Below are 26,564 nucleotides of genomic sequence, written 5' to 3'. Positions count from 1 at the left end.
AAAACTCGGCTTATACTTGAGTATATACCTATCCAAGCATTTACCTGTTATAGTGTATTTGAATGTATTTTGAGATACCGAAAACAAGTACAATTACAAGCGGTCACTGACTTAAAGGGTGTCTGTCATCAGGTCTCTGTAACTAATTCTGTCATCACTACCTGTTGGCGCAGCTCACAAGGATTCCATCCAGGCCTTCATTTAGTTAATTTATACATTATTATGTAAATAAGCCTGGGCACATGGAGAGAAAAGTAATGTCACCCCTGTTACCCCTCCCTTCCACCCCATGCTCATGTCTGTGTGTAATGTATGGTAAAGTATTTCTAGTTCTTGTGCGAGAGACACAGACATCAGCTACACCAGTAGCGTATAGGAGTAACAGCAGGTCAGGCTGTTACAACTGCTACAGGATGCAGTAGTGTATCTCATACACACACAGGCTGCAGGCGGCGCCAGCACCAGGAGTGTCACATCATTATACAGGCTGTCAGTCATGTGAATAGGAGTATCTCATACACACACAGGCTTCAGGGGTGCCAGCACCAGGAAGCACATAGAGGAGCCAGCACCAGGAGTGTCACATCATCATATAGGCTGTCAGTCAAGCACTGGGTGTATGATTGTGCCTTACACTCATGAATAAGCTGGACAGCTTGAATATGATAATGGCTCATTGGACCCATCTCAGGTCATTTGCATACAGCTTTAGGACCCGATTGTTTAAATTTAAAGGCATGTAGAGGGACTATGTAGGCATATGGGCAATGCTTTCTAATGGCAGTTTATGAAAATATATTTAGTTTTGGGGGTTAATTTGCCTTACAGGTTCTCTTTAAGGACACCCGACTTACAGAAGTTACAGACGGACCTCTCTGCCGGACCTCTGGGGAAGCTCTCTGGATGCTTTAATTAAGTCCCTGGCTGCAATGATCAGCTGTAAGGTGTCTGTAATGAAGTTTTGTTGATAATCCTTGTTCCCAGCACAAAATTTTGAAAATCCAATTGTCATAGGGACAAATTTTTTTTGTCTGGAGTATTAATGATAAAATATACATTTCCAAATTACAAACAAATTCAATTTAAGAACATACCTAAAGCACCTATCTTATACGTAACCGAGGGTCTGTGAGTATACATGTTACAATCTTATATGTATTTATTTTGCAGGTTGCAAGGTACAAGGCATTAATGCTGGTACTGTGGTAAAAATTAGTTGTTATGGTGTGTCATCAATTTGTCATCTGTATGATCTAAAGTACTGTGATAAAAAAAAACACTTGAACAGACCTGGATAATATTAATGCAGAGAATGCACACATTGTCCTGTGTTTTCTGATGTTGAAAAATCTGTAAAAGAAAAAAAATTTTTTTAAGAAAACAACAAAGCAAACCATATAGAGCAGTGATGGCGAACCTTTTAGAGACAGAGTGCCCAAACTATAACCAAAATCCAATTATTTACCGTTAAGTGCCACCATTGCATTTTAAGCAGTAACTTACCCGCGAGCCCTCTCCATGCACCGAGACCCGGCGCATGCCGTACTAGTACGGCGCGCGTCGGGAAGGGGTTAATAAAAGCCCATAATGATAAAGCTAGGAAACACTGCAATGCCATTTCCCTCGGAACGCTGGAGCAAGCTTACAGTCCTCCCACACCGAGCTCATTTAAAAGTTAATTCTAGAAGGAAAGAGGTCATGGATTATAGGTGCAGACTGCGCATAAGTTTTGATTAATCTGGCGCACTCTGTACACTCCAAAGGCAAACTGCACATTGTATAGACTGCGCTACTTTTGATAAATGTGACCCATAGTCACTGAATGTGTTAGTGGATGAGGAAATTTACTAAACCTCATGTTTCACAGGTAGGTCTAAATCTGAAATTTGGTAAAGATCAACTTTCTTAAGAGGTGTAATAAATTAACATATTTGGTTCACAACAGCTTGTCCAAGAAAATAAAATCTGTCCTAGCGCTGCACTATAATTTACACCAATTGCACCTGCTATGGAAGACTAACTTTTAAAATTTTATAAAAAGGGTAAAAAATAGAATACAATATTAAAATATTATGCATCAAAATGTTTGCCTTTTTATGCCAAAAAACTGGCTAAAATTCATTAATAAATTTCTTTCAGCTTTGCCAAACAATGGGCATAGCCGTCTTCATTCATAGCAAGCTGCCACTACTATGAAGGTACAAGAGAGAATGCAGACACAAATGAGAACCTCCTGTGCTGGAATACTTACACTTGCTTCAGCAGGTTTACATTCTATAACTCCTTTCAGTGACTGCAGAGCCTGAGTAACACTCTGCTCAAACTGCGATGGCTAAAAAACAAGACAAACAAAAAAAAAGACCAAAAAAAAAAATTAAAAGTAGCTTCCATTAAACAATGCTGCATGCCTTGACCTCCAAATGTGGATGTGTTCCTCCTATCTATTTATACAGCATTTGTGAAGGGAACGTGTCGGCCTTCAAGAACCTTTTTCCTTTTTGTGTCGGGTTCTAAAGGCTCAAACTTTTTAAAATGTTTTCATGTATGTCGCTGGTTGAGGGATTGTTTTAAGAAAAACAAGTTGTAACTTTTGGTGGTGTACGTTTGTGGTGCTTATAGCTTATTGAATTAATTTTATGTTAACTTTCTGGAAAGGATAGAGACCCCAGTCCACTCACTCTGGCATATTAGATATTTTTAGTTAGAGGTAAAATCCAAGATGGCTTCCCCGACCCTAAGTCAGAAGTTACGGGGTCATGTCTAGGGGCAACTGAAATTGTGTACACCAGGACAGAAAGAGGTTGGACTTATGTCTGTAAAATGCTGTATTTTTGTTAATAACAGTGAATTAGAGAATGTCTTATTCTGTTATCCTGAGTACATTTAAGAAACTTGTCTTTTTGGGAATACCTCTTTAAGGCTTGATGTTCATTTACCGTATTTTTCGGACTATAAGGTGCACTATCAATAAATGCCTGCTAAAATCTCTAGGTTCATATATAAGGGGCACTGAATTACAAGGAGGAATGACCAGCGGGTGGCAGACCTGTGCAAATTTCAAGGCAGCTGTTGTCTGTACGTAGGGTTCATATATAAGGCGCACCTTTGATTTCTGAGAAAAATACGGTACTTATGCTTACTACTTGTCAATATCTGGAAAAATACAAAATTCAGCTTTTTTAATCAGGCAACTGAGCCTAGTAAAAGACTGTCAGATTACTGATAACATGGCTAATTTGTGGTGGCACTGGAAACTGGATCTCCACTGGTTTGAAATTGATAACCTGGTGACATTCCTAAGTCATAAGACAATAGTGTACATGATGTGTGGTGCAGAAATGACTATTAGATGTGTAAAACATTTACAAATAAACTTACCAAAGTTGTTAAACCCTCATTGTCGACTACCCAGTCTTCTTTGTCAGCTAATTTCTTGACCTCTAAAAACGCAATAATGGGCAAATTAACATTTAAGTCAGGAAGTCATAATGGCAGGCAAGACAACTGATGCTGCTGTGGCTTTCACACAAGTGGCAATATGGTGGGGCGTAGTCATTTAAGGAAAGACTACTAACTCCTGTAATGAGACATCAGAAGAGTCAGGGAAATGGAGCAGGTGACATCACTTAATAGGGTTTTGTCACACAATCCAACAGTAGACTAGAGTTTAGTGCTCCATTGTGACAAGCGACTATAATGGCAGAGCTCATCTACAATAAACATTGATAAAACAGAATAGATAAAAAGATGGGCTATGAAAATGGTGGACAATTTATCAGCAACGTTATCAGTAAAACATGCAAATATGCCCATCAACAGAGCTGTGAATGGACTCTTTTTCTTTGCTAAATCAGTACATTTTTATTGACCCCTTTTAAGGGCATATATGATATGTAACAATTATAAAAATTATGGGGGCAAACATGGATTGATGCATTTTGTTTTTTAGTTCTGGCTAGGACACTCATTTTACAGGAGAAGTATTATTTTATTTAATATTATTATGGTCTTACACCAGGAAATGCAGCTTTCTTATTTACTATGTCAGTACAGGCTGTCCCCAACATAATGACACCCCGAATTACAGACGACCCCAAGTTAAAAATGGACCTCTCTGCCCACTGTGACCCCTGGATATTGGTGATTTACTAAACTTTAGGCTGTAAGGTATCTACAATGAAAATATATTGTTCATCATTCTTTCCATGGCAACCCAACATTTTTGAAATCCAATTGTCACAGGGATAAAAAAAATAATTTGTCTGGTGTTACATTTATTAAATATACCTGTTTCAACAAATTCACACAAACCTGTAAATCTTGTACTGTACATAACCTTGGGACTCCCTGTACAAGCCTCACATTCCTACCATGTTTGAACATACTCTTTAAAAGCATAACCTATGAGGACTTCTCTGATATAAAAGGGAACCTGTCACCAGGAAAGCAATTTTTGCACCCTCCACCCAGTCCCCACTGAGCATACATACACATACACTGCCAAAAGAGTGCCAAAAGAATGCCAGGTGCTCTCTGTCTAGGCACCCAGAAACCTGGGAAACCGCTCCTCCATGTGTGCTTTTTAAATATATGAAAACGCCCATCACCCGGCTTAGTGACGCCCTGTTCCTCTATAGTCACTCCCAGGGGACATGTACCTAGTCACAGAGCACATGACATTGAAACTACTATATAACATATCTTTTTTTTCTGTAAAACCTATTTTTTATACAAAAACTCTTTGGCAGTGTCTGTTTCTAACTAACTGCTCCACAAACCTAAACTGCAAATCTGTATTCAAAACCATTAAAAGGAAAGGAATTTTTAGCAGGATGACTTCTCTTTTACCTTCGGCAGTATGCTGCAAAGTGACCTTAACACAAGTCTCCCGCAAATCCAAGATGAGGTCTTGTATAGACTGCAGGATATCGTTGGGGATCTCAAGAGAGGTAAGTGATTCGTACGTATGCCTAAACACACACAAATTATTAATAACAAAGGATTATATACCTACTGTATAGAATTAATACTACAAGGTCACTAAAAGGTGAAGATGTATGCTAATGTCAAACTGCTGCTTTTTTAAGGCTTATAAAACCTTTTTCTATATAGGTGTGTAATGTAACTGTAACATGCGCAGTAGATACAAGGCTTAACTTCAGAATACAAAAAATTATTCTGATATTTTATTTTTCATGAAAAAAACAGGGTGTTAAAAAGACTAACATGACATCATAACCTGCTTACCTCACGGTTTGAACAACATGAGCTAACCAAGGACCAGATAATTCGGCCTTAGATCCCCATCCTCCATAAATCATCACATCCTCTTGACTGAGTGTATTTGGGAGTAAAGCTCCACGAATGAGCTTCACCAAACACTGCATCACCTCCTGGATCATTTTCTTGGGCACACAGAAAATACATTGCAATAATTATTTAGTAAATCAAAATCAATCATACATGTCAGCAGATATTGCATCTTCATAATAAAATTGATTCTTCATGATACTGTAACTGTGGATATATGTGGGAGTGGGCATATAATCGGAAACCACCAGTTTTTCAGAATGGTTTTCTCGATATGTGGTCAGTGCATGGCCGAAACCTCAATGTCCGATAGAAGCGCATGTAGCACAGGACAGAGCTCTGTCCTGTGCTCCTTTGACCTTTATGGGATTTCTGGTCGGCTAACGGGATGTGGGAAACGTATGATCCCCTATTAGTCGAGGGTTCAACAGAAAAGACCCTAACAATATATTTATCCCCTATAAATATCATTAATGAAACAACAACCCTCTTTGAGAGGGACACTTGTTCTCAGCAATAAATACATTTATCCTTTCATTCAAATATTGGAATCAATTACACATATCATTACAGTCACAAATACTGAATGCAGTACTATTTGATACCCGCAATTTCTTAGTGCGTTATTCTTATTATTATATGTCAATGAATGTAATTTCATTTTGTAACCTAGAAAATTATTTTTGGAATGTTACTCGTTTTTTTTAAAAATATATATTTAAACTAGTGCATCTCCAAAAATATAATTACGGTATAAATAATGAATGTAGCAATACATGAATTTGGGAATTCATCTTTTAGTGAAATACATTACATCGCTATCATCACATATTTGCCTTACTTGAGCAGAAATCTTACCTTAAAATCATTTGGCTTTTGTTTTACATTTTTTCTGTATTTTTCCATTTGGCCAGATTTTTCTGCAGTCTAATACAAAATAAATTATAATTAATACTTTATATTTTAAAGTAAACTGTTGTAGGGTCACAAAGATGTCCTTCTATATTCTGGGAGACAAAGTGTTACATTATAACGGATCTTTGAACTCCTATACGGAGTCATGGAGAAGAATTAGTATTGGGACGTCCCCACCTCGTAGGCACAATACAGGGGGTCCCCTACTTGAGAACACCTGACTTTATATTTATATATATCACACATTGGAACACAAAATTACTTCCCTGAGGTGCGTTGTCCGACGAGGATGAAGTCTGCCGCGATTCACTAAGATCATGAGCCCGAGATCCTGCATGTGTCGCTTTCCCGCTGAGGTCCGCCGGAGTTTATCTTGCCCCCCATGCCCCCCCGATTTGTGTTGCATGAAAGTAGGCACGATTGCATCAAAAAACGATCACGTGCACCAAAAACCCCTGTTAAATGCGGCGCAAAATCGAAATAGTCGGGAAACCCGGTGGAAATGAGGTCCGCGGACCATTAGTATATGTGCCCCATTATAGTGCCCCAGTATTTTCCACTTTAAACAATCAGAGTTCCCTTAATATTTGAATAATCCTATTGATACTATGTTCACAATAAGATGAAATTAGTGAAAAAAACATGGCAAGTTTTTTTGGAGGTGCCATGTCTCAGTTGACCCTTCTCCTAAATGCTGCAAAGATGGCTTGCAATCCGAGAAGCCTTTAACTGAGACAACCTCTACAGAGATTAATCTGTGTCCTCGGGAATGTCGTCTAATTTTACAGAATATTTCTGCATAAAACCTTGAAAATACTTACTGCATGTATATACAACATATATCTAGTGACACCTAGTGATCAACGTTAACCATATTTTAAAAGTCTTCTTCTTGGGCCTGGGAAACATAATTTGCTGCATAGCTGTGAGAATGTAGCAGTATAGTACACTACGTAGCTACTCATAAAAACAGCAAAAATTATATTGTTTAGTCTTCAGCAATTCAAGTACAATTTTTTCTCTCTCAGCTCATCCTAAGTGCTGGCATACATGGAGACTGTTTATTAGTATGGAGCTTAATACGTTGTCCAATTAAAAGGAAACTAAAATTATTTTATAACTCTTACCCCAAACCCCTTTTCCGGTGTAGGCCATCAGTTCTGACTGCTGAAATTCCTTTTCTCCTGTTGTCCCATCAGTGATTGGCTGCAGCAGTGACCTGCAGGCATGCTGCAGCCAATCACTGATGGGACAACAGGAGAAAAGGAGCTTATGCAGTCAGAACTGATGGCCTATACCGGAAAAGGGGTTTGGGGTAAGAGTTATTAAAATAATTTTAGTTTCCTTTTAATTGGAAACGGGAAGTGCAGCAGCCAGAAACAGGCCATCAGAGCTAGAATTAGGGTGTAATATTGTGTTTTATTATTTTTAACACAAAGCCAATATAAATCTTTATTATTTTAAACTGGACAATATCTTTAAGGAACCCTACAGTGAGAAACATATTATCAAATAAAATGCTGAGTATGTAATAGTGGTCATGGATTGAGCCTTTTATTTGATAATATATGTAACAGTGGTCATGGATTGAGCATTTGCATAATTTATAAAAAAAAATGCCTTTTATTTAGTAAAAACCAGGGAATAAGAAGCTAAAAGAGAGCAGATCCTGCCAGAGGGGGCACACATCAGTATATCAGTGTGTTTGGTTTACAATCCTTCATACTGGTGGTAGATTAAAACAGCACAGCTAACTGCACCACATTGTACAGTATATTGACGGGCACCATAACGAACACCTGAGGGACCCCATTATATTAAAGTTTGTCCCTCACACAACAAATATAGTGGATTTGTATATAGTCTAGTTATAATTCAAATTTGATGTAAAGTAAGTGGATGGAAATTTCATGTAATAACATTGATGGTTATGTTATATAGAATTGTTTCCCCTAAATCCCTCCTCATCCAATCCCTTCCCTTCCTTGGTTGAACTTGATGGACATGTGTCTTTTCAACCGTATAAACTATGATGTATTGGTTTCATGTACAGATTTTAACATGCCAATATGACTAGACCTGGTATCTAATTATATTGCTATTAAAATGATGTATATGTAAATAATATTTTACCATGAAACACAGATCTATTAAATATATACCAGCCAGCATTACAAAGTAACCTAAAGCCAAAGAGACATTACTGCAGTGTGCATGTCTGTGCAAATATCTGTTAGAAAGTAAACACAGTGTGAAACTTGCCCAATTTTTCATATAAGATCACGATAGATGATTAGTGTAACCCTTTCCTGCACAGACATAACTAAACTATTCTGTGGTTAGCCTAACGGATTCACTTTTTGACTTCATAACTTAAAAAGGATGCGGCACAGAGACCAGTAACAACTGAAAACGGTTTGTAATTCTATAAAACTGCATATGCTGCATTTTTCACAGGAGAACTTGAAACTTTTGACATGGTTTAAAAAGCTGTTTTACTGTTGTCAAGGGCAACTAATAAAAGTAAAACATGAGAATCGTTGGGAGTCATTATTTAATGAAAAACCTAACTAGAAAGAGCCAATCAAGAAGCCACATTTTAAGAAAACACTTATAAAGTTAATGGTTACAGTGCTTTATAGTTCATACATACAAAAAACAATGAAAGGAAACCCGTCGGCAGAAATTGCCAAATACACTACTCATCTTTATGTTGTTAAGCATCTGAACATCTTTCTTATCATGAGTTTCTTTCATGGTCCAGTGAGGTGCCATGAACTATGAAATCAACTTAAAAGGAAGAATAAGAAAGGTGGTCATCTGCTTGATAATGAACTGGTAGTGGTTTATTAGGTAAATTTCTGCTGACAGGTCTCTAGTAACAGGATTTTAAAATTAAGTGAAGCAAAATGCAAAAAAAAAAGATTTTTGTTATACCTCGCTAAAAAGACTCCCATTTACATATGATATCCAAAGTTTCCAGAAATTTGGAAGTTGGGACACCACGACTTTTGTTAACTTCTCAACAAACTCGGCCTGTGGGGGTGTTTTATACTTCCAAGCTGAAAAAAGAGTGCATGTTAACAAGTTATCCACAGTCCTTTTGCAAAACTGCAGTAAAGGTATATTGCAAATTTACAAGTGTTGAATTCTGATTTCAGCACATATGTCATTGTTTGTGTAATGAAAAGTTATACAATTTTCCAATATACTTTCTGTATCAATTCCTTGAGTTTTCTATATATCTGTCATTCTATAAAAAAGCATCTTTATAGATGGACTGAAATCTGACCAGGGTCACACAGGAGCACAGTGCGTTATAGCCACAGAGAGTGATCAGAGCAGTGAGATATAACACATTGGGCAGCTGTGTGAATCACATGACCATGGACAGGTTTCTGACCTTAAATGCTTTCTGTAGAATCACAGCAGGCAGAGATCTAGAAAACCATGAGGAATTGAAACAGAATATATTGGAAATTTGTATACATTATACAAACGGTAATGTTTAATTGCTGAAATAGGTACATCCCTTTAAAGGACATCTGACATCAGTTTTACTGTTGGTAGATGTGTCCTACTAACAAGTTTCTGAAGAACTATGCTCCTCAGGTCTTCTTTTATATTAACTCTATATATGCCAGTATTGCAATGATATAGAGTAATAGAAATTATGCTAATCAATTTGAGGCGCTCTGGCTGCGTCATGAAAGAATTCTTATAGCTCTATATTTCTGCACTGGCGATGTATAGAGTTCTAATAAAAGAAGTCCTGTGGAGCATAGTTCCTACCATAAGTAAAACTAATGGTAGATGCTTTTTAAGTGTAATGGTTATCACCAATTATTCTTTAATACCAGCTTGTATTATTACTACTTATTATCTGTAGCAAATTGGAAGTAAATTGGTAAAAACATTGTTCTTAGTTTTTACAGTGTTCACCTTTATCTACAGTATAAATAACATGATAGGTTTATTATATGGGCAGTACAAACATTTTTGAGACTCCAAATTAAATTTTTAGACTTTTGCATGATGAAAACACTTTACAAAAATAAAACATGATTATAAAAACATGCTTACTATTATGACCATAATACTTTTATTTTTCTGTCTACACACTGCATTTTCTGCCTATCACTGCATTTCCTGATTTTTTTGTACTACATTTTGAGACATAGATCTAGCCTGCAACAAAAAAAAAAGTTTAAAAAAGTAGTCCAAGAAATCAGGCAGTGCAGTGCGGGGATGGCTCTTATATTCTGGGGCTGAGCATATGACAGAGATATGTATATTTTTGTCATGGTAGTTATATAGTAACTACCCATCATTACAGGCCACCGATAATTAAATAATAAATATAAGAAGATTATTACAGAAACATTGCCTGGATCTATTGGCGGGATTTATCATAAGTCTCTTGGAGCAGAACTCTTCTAAATGCCCTTGGCAAACCACTAGAGCTCTGCTTTCATTTTCCCACCTCTTTTTATAAAATTATCGTTGGTTTCCATGGGCAACTAGAACAGTTTTACCTCAGAAATCTGATAATAAATCTTCCCCTATGTGTTTATCATGCTTGATTTTAATATATAGATTTCCTTTAAAAAGGAAAAATACCACTTCCGTGGTAGTAATTCAAACTAAATATACTTACTTTCAACGTCTTCTCCGAGATCCCGGCACGTATATTTATTAGTTTTGACATGGGGCTCTTGGCTAACAATTATGCACTTCCGCAGCTTCTCTCCCTTGCTGGAACCTGGTGACACCACACAGGAGGCGTGCATAATTATTAGCTGAGAACAATGGACAGTGTGAGATACACAGAGCCCCTGATGCTAATAATTATGCACGCCTCCTGCATTACTAGTGGCCTGCATAATTATTAGCCAAGAGCCCCTGCGTGACGTAGACAAAGCACCTGAGGCTACATAAGATATTTTTAACACAGTCTTTTTTTTGCAGGTATCCCCACGTGTCAAGACTAATGAAGATACACGCCAATATCTGGGAGAAGACACTGACAGGTAAGTTCATTAACTTAAAATTTACTACCAAACAAGTGGTGTTTTCCTTTAAATTGATGTGATCTCAGGGATTTTAGATACCACATATTAAACGGAGCTTCATTATGTCTACATAGGTTACTTTGAGAACCAAGTACAAATACAATTCCGATAGAGTCTATACTTTTTGGCTGTGGAAATGATATATGATATTGTCCCTAAGTCACTTGTTATATCTACAGAGCACATATAAAAGTTGCTTTATGATTCCTTATGTAGCTTGTTTTGTCTCCTGCTCTTACAATCACTTCGTCCAGACTGGAAGCTGCTGCCTCTCTTCAATGATGCTGTCTGGCTGAGCCGGGTGATTGGGGATGGTCGTCCTTCACTGTCAACATCAAGCATTGGACTCTGAAGTATTGAGCTCCCTTATAAAGAGAAAAAAATGAACAATACTTTGGTAACTAGTGCTGAAAGTATTACAGGAGAGAAAAAAACATGACATTTACTTTTATTGCCTACAAGTTAGAATCTATTTGATAATATCTTACAAATTTAACAATTTTATATGCTTAACATGTTAAAAGAACAATGCCGTATAAAACACAAAAGACAACTGGATCTGTAATAAAATTCTTTTCAAATCAAAACCTATAATTGATTTTACATAAATGTCAATCTCCTACAACATTTAGGAACAATCCTTAAAAAAATATTTCAGTCTAAAAAATTTTATGTGTGTAAATGGTGTCACTAGAGGGCGACATAACACCAGTGTAAGGCAATGTAAGTTACAAAAATCTATTTTGATCAATTACAGGAAATGTATAATATGCACCTATTTCCTGCATTATGCAGTAAGTTATGGTTTTATATTACTTATTTAGAATGATATTTTGTTCTTCTCTGTGTACCTGTTCACAAAATAGTGGGGCTCATTTACTAAGGGTCTGAACGCTGCACTTACGTAGGGTTTCCTGAATATTTCTGCTTTGCGCCGAATTGCCCCAGGATTTTGGCACACGTGATCGGATTGTGGTGCATTGGTGCCGGCTTTCACGCGACAGAAATGGGGGGGCGTGGTAGTCGGAAAACCCGATGGATTCATAAAAACCGCGGGATTAAAAAAAAAAAAACTGTGAAATTGTGTCGCAAAAATAGCACTCACATACACCGGAACGAAGGAGGGGAATTCAAGCGAAATCCGGCGGACTTCAGCGCAGCAGCGACACCTGGTGGACATCGGGCGCACGACCTTAGTGAATCCCGGCACAACCCGAATCAGCGTCGGAGAACGCGCCGCTGGATTGCGATTGGACCGGGTAAGTAAATCTGACCCAGTATGTTACACATTATTATTATTGTTTTCATAGAGCACCATTAATTCCATAGTGCTGTACAAGCGATAGGGGATTGACATACATTACATTAAGACACGTACAAATACAAACTATTTTGTGATCTGGAACAAGTAGAAGGAGGGCTGTGAGGGCTCACAATCTACATGGGAGGGTAGATGGAGACACGAGGCGAGGGAGCAGAGCAGTTATTGCGTGTTGTATGTGATCCTGAACAGGTGGGTTTTCAGGTTACATTTGAAGGCTTGGAAAGTTTGGGAATGTTGTACAGATTTTGGTAGAGAGTTCCAGAGTATGGAAGATGCACGGCAGGAGTCCCGTAGTACGGTGCAGCACACCTGCGGCACCGTGCCATTCCGTTGCCGTGAAAAGATAGGACATGTCCTATCTTTTCTCGGCATACAGCACAGTGTGCCATGTTGCTCTATGGAGAGGGGTGGGGGTGAGCATCGCTGCTCCTTTCCCCAGCGCAGACGTGTCAATGCACTCGTCAGTGTGAATTCAGCCGATTTCTCCAGTCCTGTATTTCCATGCTGTATGGAATCCGTATATATGTGACAATTTTCATCCGTACGTGCACGTATGTCATCCGTATAAAATACGGTGGGCTGGCAAAAGATGGACGGCTGACTGAAAGTACCTCTTATTGGTTCTGGATACTGCACGTATATATACGGCAGTATACAGTGCATGACTGTATGCAGCCCATATTTTATACGTTCCCATAGACCTCTATGGGCCGCATGAAACGGAAATACATGAGAAATAGGACATGCTCTAAATTTTTGGTTTAAATGGTTGGCTGTTTTGCCCATTAAAATGAATGGGACGGAATCAGTCTAGTGGGGCTGTGTTCAAGGCCCCCCCCCCCCCATTTTACAATCAAAAGAGGGGCCCTAGGGGCTCACAGTACCAACTAAATAAACACATTCCCTGGCCCTATAAGAGTAAAAAAAAAATATATATATACTTATATATACTTATAAGTTTCGGCTTCTTCTCCCCGGCTCAGCTTCTTTCCGGCCTGGGCGCATCTCTATGATGTGGTGGCTCTTACACTTTGACATCCCGCGGCCACGACACAGCTGCCTCAAGGTGTATGCGCCCGGCCCGGTAGAGGCTGGGATTGGGGGGAAGAAGCCGAAAGGCGCATATAGATTTTATTTTCTTCAAGAGGAGGGGGTTGGCATCTGACAGGACATTTTATTAAAGGGGGGTGGTATCTGGCAGGACATTTTATTAAAGGGGGGTGCCATCTGGCAGGACATTTCATTAAAGGGGGGCTTCTGACAGGACATTTCATTAAAGGGGGGCAACGGAAAGGACATTTTATTAAAGGGGGGGGCGTCTGGCAGGACATTTCATTGAAGGGGGGGCGTCTGGCAGGACATTTCATTGAAGGGATGAGTCTGGCAGGACATTTCATTGAAGGGATGAGTCTGGCAGGACATTTCATTGAAGGGGGGCATCTGGCAGGACATTTTGTGAAAGGGGAGCCTCTTGCAGGACATTTCATTGAAGGGGTGCGTCTGGAAGGACATTTCATTGAAGGGGGGCTTCTGGCAGGACATTTCATGAAAGGGGAGCATCTGGAAGGACATTTCGTTGAAGGGGAGCGTCTGGAAGGACATTTCGTTAAAGGGGAGCGTCTGGAAGGACATTTCGTTAAAGGGGAGCGTCTGGAAGGACATTTCGTTAAAGGGGAGCGTCTGGAAGGACATTTCGTTAAAGGGGAGCGTCTGGAAGGACATTTCGTTAAAGGGGAGCGTCTGGAAGGACATTTCGTTAAAGGGGAGCGTCTGGAAGGACATTTCGTTAAAGGGGAGCGTCTGGAAGGACATTTCGTTAAAGGGGAGCGTCTGGAAGGACATTTCGTTAAAGGGGAGCGTCTGGAAGGACATTTCGTTAAAGGGGAGCGTCTGGAAGGACATTTCGTTAAAGGGGAGCGTCTGGAAGGACATTTCGTTAAAGGGGAGCGTCTGGAAGGACATTTCGTTAAAGGGGAGCGTCTGGAAGGACATTTCGTTAAAGGGGAGCGTCTGGAAGGACATTTCGTTAAAGGGGAGCGTCTGGAAGGACATTTCGTTAAAGGGGAGCGTCTGAAAGGACATTTAGTCAAAGAGGGGCGCCTGGCAGGGCATTTAGTTAAAGAGGGAAATCTGGCAAGACATTTCGTTAAAGGGGGGTGTCTGGCAGGACATTTTGTTAAAGGGGGGCGTCTGGCAGGACATTTTGTTAAAGGGGGGCGTCTGGCAGGACATTTTGTTAAAGAGGGGCGTCTGGCAGGATATTTTGTTAAAGGGGGGCGTCTGGCAGGACATTTTGTTAAAGGGGAGCGTCTGGCAGGACATTTTGTTAAAGGGGGGCGTCTGGCAGGAAATTTTGTTAATGGGGGCGTCTGGCAGGACATTTCGTTAAAGGGGGGAAATCTGGCAGGACATTTTGTTAAAGGGGGGCGTCTGGCAGGACATTTTGTTAAAGGGGGGCGTCTGGCAGGAAATTTTGTTAAAGGAAGGTGTCTGGCAGGACATTTCGTTAAAGGGGGATGTCTGGCAGGACATTTAGCTAAAGGGGTTGTCCGAGTTTTTGAAAAAAAGCTAAAAGTGGCCGGGACAGGGCTGCTTAAAAAAAATAAAGATGTACTTACCTCCCGGTGCCCTCCCCTATCCAGCTTCCGGCCGGCTGTGGCCGGGCACGCCTATCCGTCCCTATACACAACATTGTGTATGGGGGCCGGAAGGTTGTCGGGTCCGGCCGGAACGGAGTCCAGCGCTGCTCCGGCGGCCATGTTTGTTTACATGGCGCCCGGACCGGAGTGACAGCAGCGCTGGATACGGGAGGGCACCGGGAGGTAAGTACATCTTTATTTTTTTTAAGCAGCCCTGTCCCGGCCACTTTTATCTATTTTTCAAAAACTCGGACAACCCCTTTAAAGGGGGGGGGGGGCGCGTCTGGCAGGACATTTAGTTAAAGGGCCATAGGGCCGGACATTTAGTTAAAGGGCATCTGGCAGGACAATTGGTTAAAGGGGGGTGTCTGGAAGGACATTTCGTTAGAGGGGAGCGTCTGGCAGGCCAATTTTATTAAATAGCATAAACTAGTAATTCTGTAGACTCCAGGTTCAGGAAGGATCTGATGCAAGATATGTTTTTGAGACAAAGGGTTGTAGTAAGGGACTGCACGTGAGATTAAAGCATAAGGTGGAGTAAAGATGATTCCAAGGTAACAGACTATGTGGACTGGTGAGAGGGATGGAATAGGTGGAGGAAAGATTATTAATGCTGCTTTGTCCATGTTGAGTCTTATAAAATGGCTTTTATTATAAAATAAAAAGAGAATACTGTCTAGTATGGAATTCTGGCTAGAAGAGAGGAGATATCTGGGCAATAGATATAGATCTGTGTGTCATGTGCATAGGAGTGGTGTTGAAAGCCATGAGCTGTCCTAGGCCACATGTGTAAATGGAGAAGAGAAGGGGTCCTGGGACAGAGCATTGAGGGACACCAACAGAGAGGGGATGGGGTGAAAGGATGGTATGAGTGTGCTAGACACTGAACATCCGGTTGGAAAGGTATGAAGAGATCCATGAAAGGGTCAGTGATACCAAGAGAACAAAGCATTTTCAGCAGGAGAGAATATTCAACAGTTTCGAAGGCAGAATACAGATCAAGAAGGAGAGCAGAGCTGTCATGTTTTGTTTTGGCAGACAGTAAGTTGTTGGAGGTTTTGGTTAAGGCAGTCTTAATTTGGGTCAGAAACCAGATTGTAGTTTGTCGAAGAGTGAGTTGAAGGAATGGTGGTATAATAGTTTCAGATGGACATAATGTTCAAGGAGTTTTGAAGAATATGGAAGTAGTGAGATAGGGGAATAGTTCAGCAGAGATGATGGTTCCAGAAATGGATGGGTCCAGTACTAGAACGGTTGGATAGGTAACAGAGGAGAGAAAGTGAAGAAGCCAGCTATTAAAGTGATCGATAAAAGCAGTGGCAGGATCTGAATGTCAGTAGATGACAACCACTTGTAGGTTACATGGAGCATAGACGCGAATGCAGTGAGTTTAGAAAAATGTAAAAGTGAGAGAGGGTGAAGGTGGGATTGGGCTGAAGGAGCAGTGATCTGACAGGAGGATGACAACTCCTCCATCAGGTTTATTGCAGGGCAGGAGGTTGGAGTAAAGCGGAGACCACCATAACAGAGTGATGAATAGGTTGTGAATATCAGGGATATCTATACTGCTCCAAAGAGAGAAGGAGGAGGAGAAGGTTGTAAGGGGGTCAGATAGGTATATTGTAATAATTACAGGATTTAGAGTAGGTATGTCGTAGTGAGGAGTAATTAGTATTTTTAGTTAGACAAGTACTTATAGAAATTTACAATTTCATCTATCAGTACAATTGAATTTGTCAGTAAACAGGGATAGATAAAAACTGCCATGAGTGCTAGGTGGTATGACAATTTTGCCAACCCTCCCAGGCGTTTTATAATTTTTGTTACAGCCAAGATATGGTACTAGAGCCAATCTTACGTTATAAATAAACACTAACACGCTGCAGTTTAAGAACCTTTGAGTGTATCATAGTTTTTGGTTGGTTTAGTTGGCTATGGGCCCTCTAGAAGGCCTGGGCCCAGAGTGGCAGCTATTTTATTATATTATAATTGGCAGTACGGTGTAACCCCCAGATCTCTGTTAATACAGTACCAGGAGGAATAACAGAAGGGTCACATATTATACAGTTCTATGTTGTTTTAGAATTGTTATTTCATGTGCAGTATAACAGTCATGTCAAGGCCATTTGGAAAGAAAAGCAGGAATCAGATTTTTCCCAACCACTGGAAGGAAGATCACTATTTATAGTGCCCACACAATACAGCTATTCAAAACTCCAAAGTGTTAATGAGAGGATCATAGCAGGACATCATTATGTATTCACAGTCCTCAATAACAGCAACAACTACAGCAGCTTTGGATAATTTCTCAGTATTCTCTTTCAGGGCTGAGTGACCTATAATAAATAGCAACTAAAAGCTTGTGATGATCACAGAAATATATAAATATACTAATATATACGGCAAGTCACACATATATAAAAGCTATAAATAAATTGGGAATATCTAGAGGCAAACTAGCCAAAGAAACACCTAGTATCCACCTTAAATAATTAGAGAAGGAGGTACTCTTCAGGCCCTCATACTTTCAGATACTGGAAGTGTCCTATATAAAGACAGGCAGTCTGCAGAGTCAGATATCAATGCAGACGAAAATGTGCATCCTCTTCATGGAAGTGTTTCATACTGAGCTTTCTCACAACCTACAATAGTGAGAGCGAATTCAGATCCGTAGCCTCTGGGCTTTCTGGGGCCTGTCAGACTTCCTTACCACCCTTAAATACCTTTGAACACTTTTTCCTGCTCACAGCGGGTCCTTGTCCTGTGCTGCGGCCTGACCACCCACTGTTGCTTGTTGACCAAACATGTAGTACGGATACAACTATGGTATAGGATTCCTTCACTACGTAATTTGCACACATATTTTACTCATCTGGAGATAAGAAAACAGGGCCGCAGAACAAGACGGTCTAAAATTATACTTATGTCAACAATGAGAAATGATATTTGAATTTTCTCCCGGGCCTAGAAGTTCTGTCATTGTCAGTTCAGACTAGAGAGAAAATCCTCTGAGCTGGAGATAGATTGAAAATGTTGGTTTAGTTGTGGTAGTACAGTAGAACCCCTTATAATTTATCTCATTTGGTAAATCGTACAATGTGGCCAAGACAGCCTCATCATTATGGAGATCAAATACTGTAGAAAGATAGAGTTCATTATTGTAAAGTTCACAGGACAGACCCACAACCTTGTACCATCTCTCTGAAGTGTACAACACTGCCAGAGATCTCTGCCTACCCCCAAGGCAGTAATGGTGAACCTTTTGGAGACAGAGTGGCCAAACTACAACCAAAATCCACTTATTTACCGTGAAGTACATGGCATTTTTAGCAGTAACTTATTGCTACCTGTTCATCACATCTTTCAATTGTATCGCCCCCCTGAGGCAACCAATACAGTTGAAAGAAGGAGAGCAAATTCAGACTCTCTTTGTAGCTTCTCTCCAGGGTCTCTCTGTAGAGGAAAAATGGTTGGTCCAGCAGGATGACCTCCAAAGATTGCAGTTCTGTCAATAGCGCTGAGAGCAGCATCTCTTAAGTTACCTGGGACTTGGTGGATTTGGTCCTATTTAAAGAACTCTGGGGTGATGGCCTGGGTGCCCACAGAAATGGCTGCGTGTGCCACCTCTGGCACCCGTGCCATAGGTTTGCCACCACTGCCCTAAGGCTTTATGCACACAAAGAGAAAACAATGGATACACGGTCCGTTATTTGTTGCCTGTGTGTCATCAGTGTGTGAGTGGACCTCACCTGCAATAACGGCCTGAGCCACAAACAAAGTAATGGATAAGAGTTTTGCAGCTCGGGCAGTTGGCTCATAGATGGGGTCATGGAGACCATAGCCATGTGTGTGAGCCTATAAGAATGAATTTATTTGCTCTCTGCTGAAATAATGGGTAGAATAATGTACAGACAGAAAAAAACCTTCAGCTTTTTTATTTTTTGTGGTGAACTTGATGAATAAAAAAAAACCATATCCTTCCTTTAAAGCTGTTGGACAAGTTGTTCCCTCTATAACCTGCTGTTCGGTGGGTGCCCCAGTAAGGGGACCCCACGGTAACAACAAAATGGGACTCATTTACTAAGGTTCCGAATCGCGGTTTTCTGCCGGGTTTCCTGAATTTTTCCGATTTGTGGCGAATTGCCCCGGGATTTTGGCGCACGCGATCGGATTGTGACGCATCGGCACCGGCTTTCACGTGACAGAATTCGGTGGCATGGCTGTTGGAAAATTTAAGAAAAAAAAATTGTGTCGCAAGAATATCACTCACATACACCGGAATGAAGCAGGTGAACTCCGGCAAACCTCGGCGCAGCAGCGACACCTGGTGGACATCGGGCGCACGACCTTAGTGAGTCGCCGGAAGAACCGAATCCTCGTCGGAGAAAGCGACACTGGATTTGCGACAGGACCGGGAAAGTAAATGTGCCCCAATGGGTTCGTTATGCACTTAATTAACGGAGCGGTTGGTTGGACAAATAGAAAAGGTGTCCCTATCGTCTGCCGAGATGATTCGTGTTCGTTTTTAGAAGAGTGTTTGGGTGCCACTCTCAACTGCAGAATGATGGAGAAGTGACCTGCACTCAGTGTTATAAATATTTTCAACATAATTGCCTAACATATGTTTCCCATTCTGGAGTTTATGATACATACCATGTTCTTACAGTAAGCAGTCTATATTAAATTCTATAAAGAAAAATTTCATAAATACTTAACAAGCATAAAACAAGTAAAAAATATTTTAACCATAAGTACATGTTATGATCAGAACAGCAGCCAAACTGACGCACACTTAAAATAGTAATATCTATTAAAAAAAAAAGAAAAAAAAGCATAATCTGAAAGTAATGATAAGTGCATCAAATCTTTTCTTTTTTGCGGCTTCCACAATTACATTTTAATTTGCGTTCTCCTATTAATGCTAAGCAAAGCTCACACTGTCAGGAGAATAATTTCACCGAGCCTCGGGGATGTGGTTTAGACATGAAATGGCTCTCAGCTGGAAGAAGCCTTTTTCCAGATGTACAGTAAGTGAGGGCAAATAAAGGGGGCCAGCTGCTGGGATAACAAGACTCCTCTGACAGCCTATTCAATGCAATAATAAGGATGTAGTATGGGGTGCGCATGTAATGTGCTATCAAGTAAAAAAATAAAAACATTTGATTACTTTTACCTTTTTTTTTTATATGTTACCATAAAATTTTACAGGAGAACATTCATGCGGGATGTATACATACAAAATATAAGGGACCGAATACACTAGCATTATCGCTTCTTTCCTCCACCCCTACCATCAGCTGCCTGAAGAGGACAGATTTCCTTCACTTTTTGAACCATACATTTTCTATTGGTGGTATCTGGTTTCTGATCCATCCAAATCATGTTCAGAAAAAAACAAACACAAGCTCTATAAAAAAAAATTAAAAGTCTTAAAAATTCCCCTTTGCCATATAGTTTCCACCCTGCGTGTGCTGACTGACCTTTCTCTTGGCAAGAGGCATTTTTCACCTTTCATAATATTGAAGACTTGGGTGATGGCACACGTGGCATTTTTGGCCCGTTTTTAAGCAGTCCTTCAAAAAACGCATGCGTTAAAAAGCATTTATGACCAGTCTCAATTAAGATAATTGGTCAAACCTGTTAAAAAACTAATGCAGTTTTCCAAAAACTGCATGTGTTTTTAAAAAATGCATGCATTTTTTAACGCATGCGGTTTTTGACGGACTACTTAAAAAACGGGCCAAAAACGCCACGTGTGCCATCACCCTGATACATATGGTGGGGACTAATAATCACAACCACGCCATCTAGCTGCCCCAAACGCATAGAGAATGGAGCCACTATCCAGCTCCTTTCTTTGTGTAATGGTTGGTCCCGGTACAGCAGATCAGCTGCTGTTAAAATGAATACAAGATAAACTGCAATTCCTGGTCCATGGTCATGTGATGTCATACAGGTGCACGACCCGTTATATCACACAGCTCCCCCTCTCTCTGTGACTCAAATGAGACATCACATGACCATGGGTCAGTGTTTATCCACAGGATGTAAACCTAGAAATTTCCTGTACAATAAGAAATGTAGAGGAACATTTACACAGAAAGTACATTGGAAAATTGTATAACTTTTCATTACATTTCATACACTTTTCATATAATCATTTGCTGAAAGTGGATAACCCCTTAAATCCTTGACCGGGCACATTCAAAACTGCAAAACTAAAGGAGACAACATGAACTTTAGTTAACAGCTCTGATTAAGAATCCTTTCTTTTGTGACATAATCTGCCGTCCTTAAAGATCAGGCAGAAAACATAACCAGCAGGTACATTATATTAAATCTTATCAGCCGCTTCATCAATGTGTAACACTATGAGGTTACTAGAACTGTTTTCAAACTACAAGATTGTTCCAAATCCTGCTGGCGTATGTTAGTAGGGGGTTAAGAGGTAGCCTTTTTCCTGCCAGCAACCTTGGACTACTTTTAGATCTGGATCAAAAGGTACAGAAGGAAATTGCTGCAGGGAGAAAAAATACACACCAACACTATAGTGGTGCATATCAGTTCTATACTGGCGCATATCAATACTATACTGACGCAGATCAATACTATACTGGCGCATATCAGTTCTATACTGGCGCATATCAGTTCTATACTGGCGCATATCAGTTCTATACTGGTGCATATCAATACTATACTGGCGCATATCAGTTCTATACTGGTGCATATCAATACTATACTGGCGCATATCAGTTCTATACTGGCACATATCAATACTATACTGGCACACATGAATGGCATGTATCAGTTCTACACTGGCACATATCAGTTCTACAGTATATTGTCTTCACTATTTTTTAAAGAAAAAGACCACAGAAAAAAGGAAACCAGACCCCCCCCCCCCCCGTCATAGTTTCAGCTTTAGTTGACTACATGCTAATAATGGTTTTAGAATTTTTTTTTTTAAATTAGCCGATTTTCACTTCTCTAAAACTACAACACTGTAAAGACATGTGCTTGTCTGCAGCAGTTCAGAGTCTGGGACTTCAGCTAAGTAATTTCTGCTATGTCCAGGGTATGATGATACATATCAATAGTGCACAGTGGCCAAGAAGGTGGCAGGCACCTGCAAGCCATCTCTGAGTGTTGTGGGAGATTACAGCTCCGTGGACAGTGGGCTATAGTGCTCTTTCTCAAATACATTTCTGTACTAAAGATGTCTATTAAAGCCGAATTCTAGTGAATGAAAATTCTATGATAAGGGGGCTGTACAGAGGATCACTAAAATAATAGTTTCTTTTCTTTCTCCTCCACCTTCGGCGCTGGAATTCTTGGGAGCCCCTTGAAATGGACCGAAAAAAGGACTACTCAAAAAGTTCGCTCAATATCTTGGCATCATACATTTAACCCTGTCTCAGTGTGTTGATAATAATGTTACATGTTTATTTTTTGTGTATATAATAATAGCATAAAAAGAACTTAGAATTTATCAACCAAAAGGAAACATATTGTACTATGCTGCCTACAAGATAGGACAGCTTCGCCCCAGAAGCATGTACCATCCACTACCTTCTACCGTTAAAGGTTTTCAATTTCAAACATATTTTGGATTCTGTTAAGTTTACAAAGAGAAACATGAAAACAAACACACGAGTGAAATCGATTCCTCATTTTAATCAAACAGTCAAGACTCCCCTTTAAATAATTACACTTTAAGTGGTTTCTTTCTCCACTTCAGCCCAAGCTTGCAACTATCATCTTGATTGTACTTTTGTTTGTTTGAACAGAGCAGTTTCTAAACTCTCCTACTCTTTGTTCTCTGTTCCAGACCACCATAGGTTTTTCTGTAATTTGGGGAGTCCCACCCAGCCCATGGACACACACAGACTGTAAAATGGTTCTTTTACTGCAGCTCCACGAGCCAATTTCAGCACTGTCTGGGATCCGCTCTTAGATATAACCTCTGCTATTCATCACCGGGCTGTCCAATAAAAGGAGGAGGATAAAGATAAGAAATGTTTTTGTAAATGACATGTCCATGTCCATAAGCAGCGTCTGACACAAGCTCCTTAGCAATGCCTGCCAGGACGGGCTGACAGCAGGGATTTACTGGATTTACTGCAGGTTAAGTTGTCCTACTCTCTTAGTGACCTCTTGAAATTTACTATTGTGTAGGTCTAGCATAAAAATAGAATATCTCGTAACACCATGGGAGGTTATGGTGCTGTGACATTATGGCTACACTGTACAGTATACATTATGGCTATGCTGTACAATATCATATAGTGCAAATACATATTTGTGTGTTTATGCAAAACCTTTTTTCATTTCGGTTTTGCCAATGACAAATCATTTTCAATGTTCATTCTTAAAGGGGTTTTCCGAGAGTTTGAAAAAATTTGTAGCCGGGCTTGGACGGCCTTTTAAAAAAATTAACGTGAACTCACCTCCTCCATCATTCCTGATGTCCCGCGCCTTGGCCCATCTGATAAGTGCCCCTGTCTGTTTACAAAGGCATGGAAGCTGCAATCGGGGAGCTTCGGCCGGCTACACCCACCCGTCTACATATCACAGCACTGAAAGATAGGGATGGGAGGGCGAGGCCAGCCACCTTGATTGCCCAGAAACTCCCAGGGCATCTGTGCCCCTGTAATTAACAAGGCACGGGTCAGACGGACTGCGGCGTGGGACATCAGGAGCGATGGAGGACGTGAATACATGTTTATGTTTTTAAAAAAACCTGTCCCAGTCTGGCTACTAATTTTTTCAAACTCTCGGACATCGCCTTTAATATTTCCTAGCAGCAGATTGTAACAGTTATTGGTCTGAAAAATCTGTTTCAAAGACAAGGTGGTCTGTGTAAGATTACCAGAAAAAACCCTCTGTGCTGAGGAAGTAGGGGAAGGGTGAGACAATGTAACAGCCTGTGAAGCCAGAACACAGAGGGGTGAGGGTAGCTCCTAAATCATTAGCATAATATTAAAAGTTAATTTTAGAAGGAAGGAGGCCATGGATAATAAATATAGGAATATTACCTCAGTCATGGTGCCTGAATGTATGAGTAAGTGCCTCTGGTTTATCATGCTTGATATTTAAAGATTTTCCTTTCAGATCGCCTCAGGTAGATAAAAAAGGTGTGAATTGGGTCTTTATTTGCAGCTCACATTTCCAAGTATGGGGCAGATTTACTTACCCAGTCCATTCGCGATCCAGCGGCGCGTTCTCTGCGCTGGATTCGGGTCCGGCCGGGATTTATTAAGGTAGTTCCTCCGCCGTCCACCAGGTGGCGCTGCTGCGCTGAAAAGCATTGGAACGCGCTGGAGTTCCCCGGCTCGGGCCGAGTGAAGGTAAGTGCAAGCTCCGCGACACATTTTCCGTTTTTAAATGCGGCGATTTTTCCGAATACGTCGGGTTTTCGTTTGGCCACGCCCCCCGATTTCCGTTGCGCGCATGCCGGCGCCGATGCGCCACAATCCGATCGCGTGTGCCAAAATCCCGGGGCAATTCAGGGGAAATCGGCGCAAATCGGAAATATTCGGGTAACACGTCGGGGAAACGCGAATCGGGCCCTTAGTAAATGACCCCCTATGTCTTTAACTGCTTGTATTACAGGTTATGTAACTCACGACCACAAGCCTGATGCCATCTGAAAAATTTGATTCTTATATATTACACCAAAAGCAGGGTTCTAGATTCTATAGAACCAAAGAAATGTCCGTGACACTCCCCTTGCAGCTCTAAACTTGACTCATATGAGGCAAAATAAGACTGTTCTCTGCTCATTTTCTCATTACAATGGAGGAGATTTTTTTATGGTTAACAGCCAAGATTTCACATTAAAAGCCACAACTTTTTTATTTCTCCATTTACAGAGCTGTTTGAGGTCTTGTTATCTGATAAATTGTACTTATGTCAGTATTTAATATTCCACGGAATATTCTGTAAAGCTGGGAAAAAATTCCAAATGAGGAGAAACGAACAAATAAACACAATTGCAGCATTTTCTTCACCATATTCTGAAGCCAATAACATTTTTTCAATGTACTGACCTGTGTAAGGTGTCAATTTTTTAAGCCAGTGTTTTCATTTACATCAATTTTGGACTTATATGACCCTTTGATCACTTTGTATTTAAATATTATTTATGGAAAAATGGCTGAAAAAAACATTGATTCACAGTATGGTATAATCATTTTCATAATTAGATAAATTGAGCATTTTGGGACAGGGGGTTATCTAACATGTTTATGATTTTTTTGCTTGTTTTGTTAATTTTGGTATGTATTCTAGGGAAAGTGGGGTGAACTTTAAAATTTTTCATATTATTTACCGTACATTTTTGTTTTCACTAATATTTCAGTACTGCAATATATTGTGTATATACTGCTCATCTGTAACAGTGTGCCCCCTTACCCGAAGGGGCTAGTAGTTTTACAGGGTAAGATCTGGTGAAAAATTTCCTTTAAGATTATTTGATCACACATACATAATGGAAAGATATCTTATATGATACTTTATGTAGAGCTTATTTTACGTGTTAACGGTAAAAACGAATCTATAGTAGACTGCATTTAATTTCTCCAAATTGAAGTATAATTTAGATTCCCTTCTTTAACATAAACATGGATAACACAGACATTCTCCACAGTCTCCAATTGTAGAATAAACACTGTCATTAAAAAGTAAAAGAACAGAACTTGTACCCTGGTATCTGCAAGTGTTTTACTGGGAAAAGGAGATGGGTTAATGAGTGTTTCCACATTATCATAGCCATGCTTGCCTTTTAGTTCTTTCACGTAGCCGTCCTTACAGCTGTGCATGAGCTGTAGAATCCATTTGTGCTGCGCTCCAATACACTGCCAAGCCGGGTCACCCGGAGCGTGGAGTTCGGAAAGATATCTGCAAGAAAAGAATCAGAGGTCAAAGATCAGCCACTGACGACAAACAAAGCTCTGCAGAAATAAGCACCACACTGACAGCATTTATTCTGCTCTTCTTTGCTATATCCCAAGACATTTATGTAATGCATCCATACAACTTTGTGGTTAGCTGAAAAACCATCTCCATACCTCTCCATCTATTCCAAATCACAAAAGTAACTTTTAAGATGTTGTGTCATCCATAACATTGTGAGTGGTCCACCAGCTGCCCCACCATCCCTTGGCACAGCACCATGCCACTGGGATTTACAGATTTCGATTTTAAGTTGATCAGGCAGTCTCTTAGAAGTATAGTACAGGACTTCTATAAGGACTTCTTGGACTTCATGATGGAGCTGTACTCAACAGCAAATAACCTAGCACC

The 26,564-nt window shown here is 40.1% G+C and overlaps 1 protein-coding gene across 3 annotated transcripts in view; it reads right to left on the bottom strand.

The window, feature by feature from the left end:
• The window catches only part of EXOC2 (exocyst complex component 2), a 113,336-nt gene that overhangs the window by 41,363 nt on the left and 45,409 nt on the right, over positions 1 to 26,564 (bottom strand). For all 3 annotated transcript variants that reach the window (XR_011855760.1, XM_072152478.1, XM_072152479.1), the window contains exons 10-18: positions 26,041 to 26,159; positions 11,537 to 11,662; positions 9,163 to 9,287; positions 6,169 to 6,237; positions 5,248 to 5,405; positions 4,849 to 4,970; positions 3,379 to 3,440; positions 2,252 to 2,332; positions 1,291 to 1,350 (exon numbers count right to left, since the gene is read on the bottom strand). Coding sequence is in view for 2 of the 3 variants with exons in the window: in XM_072152478.1 (XP_072008579.1) it covers positions 1,291 to 1,350; positions 2,252 to 2,332; positions 3,379 to 3,440; positions 4,849 to 4,970; positions 5,248 to 5,405; positions 6,169 to 6,237; positions 9,163 to 9,287; positions 11,537 to 11,662; positions 26,041 to 26,159 (922 nt within the window). In the remaining variant the exon portion in view is untranslated. The remainder of the gene's footprint in view (positions 1 to 1,290; positions 1,351 to 2,251; positions 2,333 to 3,378; positions 3,441 to 4,848; positions 4,971 to 5,247; positions 5,406 to 6,168; positions 6,238 to 9,162; positions 9,288 to 11,536; positions 11,663 to 26,040; positions 26,160 to 26,564) is intronic.

The sequence above is a fragment of the Engystomops pustulosus genome, chromosome 5, assembly GCF_040894005.1.
Source record: "Engystomops pustulosus chromosome 5, aEngPut4.maternal, whole genome shotgun sequence".
In the NCBI taxonomy this organism is placed as follows: Eukaryota; Metazoa; Chordata; class Amphibia; order Anura; family Leptodactylidae; genus Engystomops; species Engystomops pustulosus.
The sequence above is the reverse complement of the archived record's forward strand: the minus strand, read 5'-3'. Positions and strand labels throughout refer to the sequence as shown.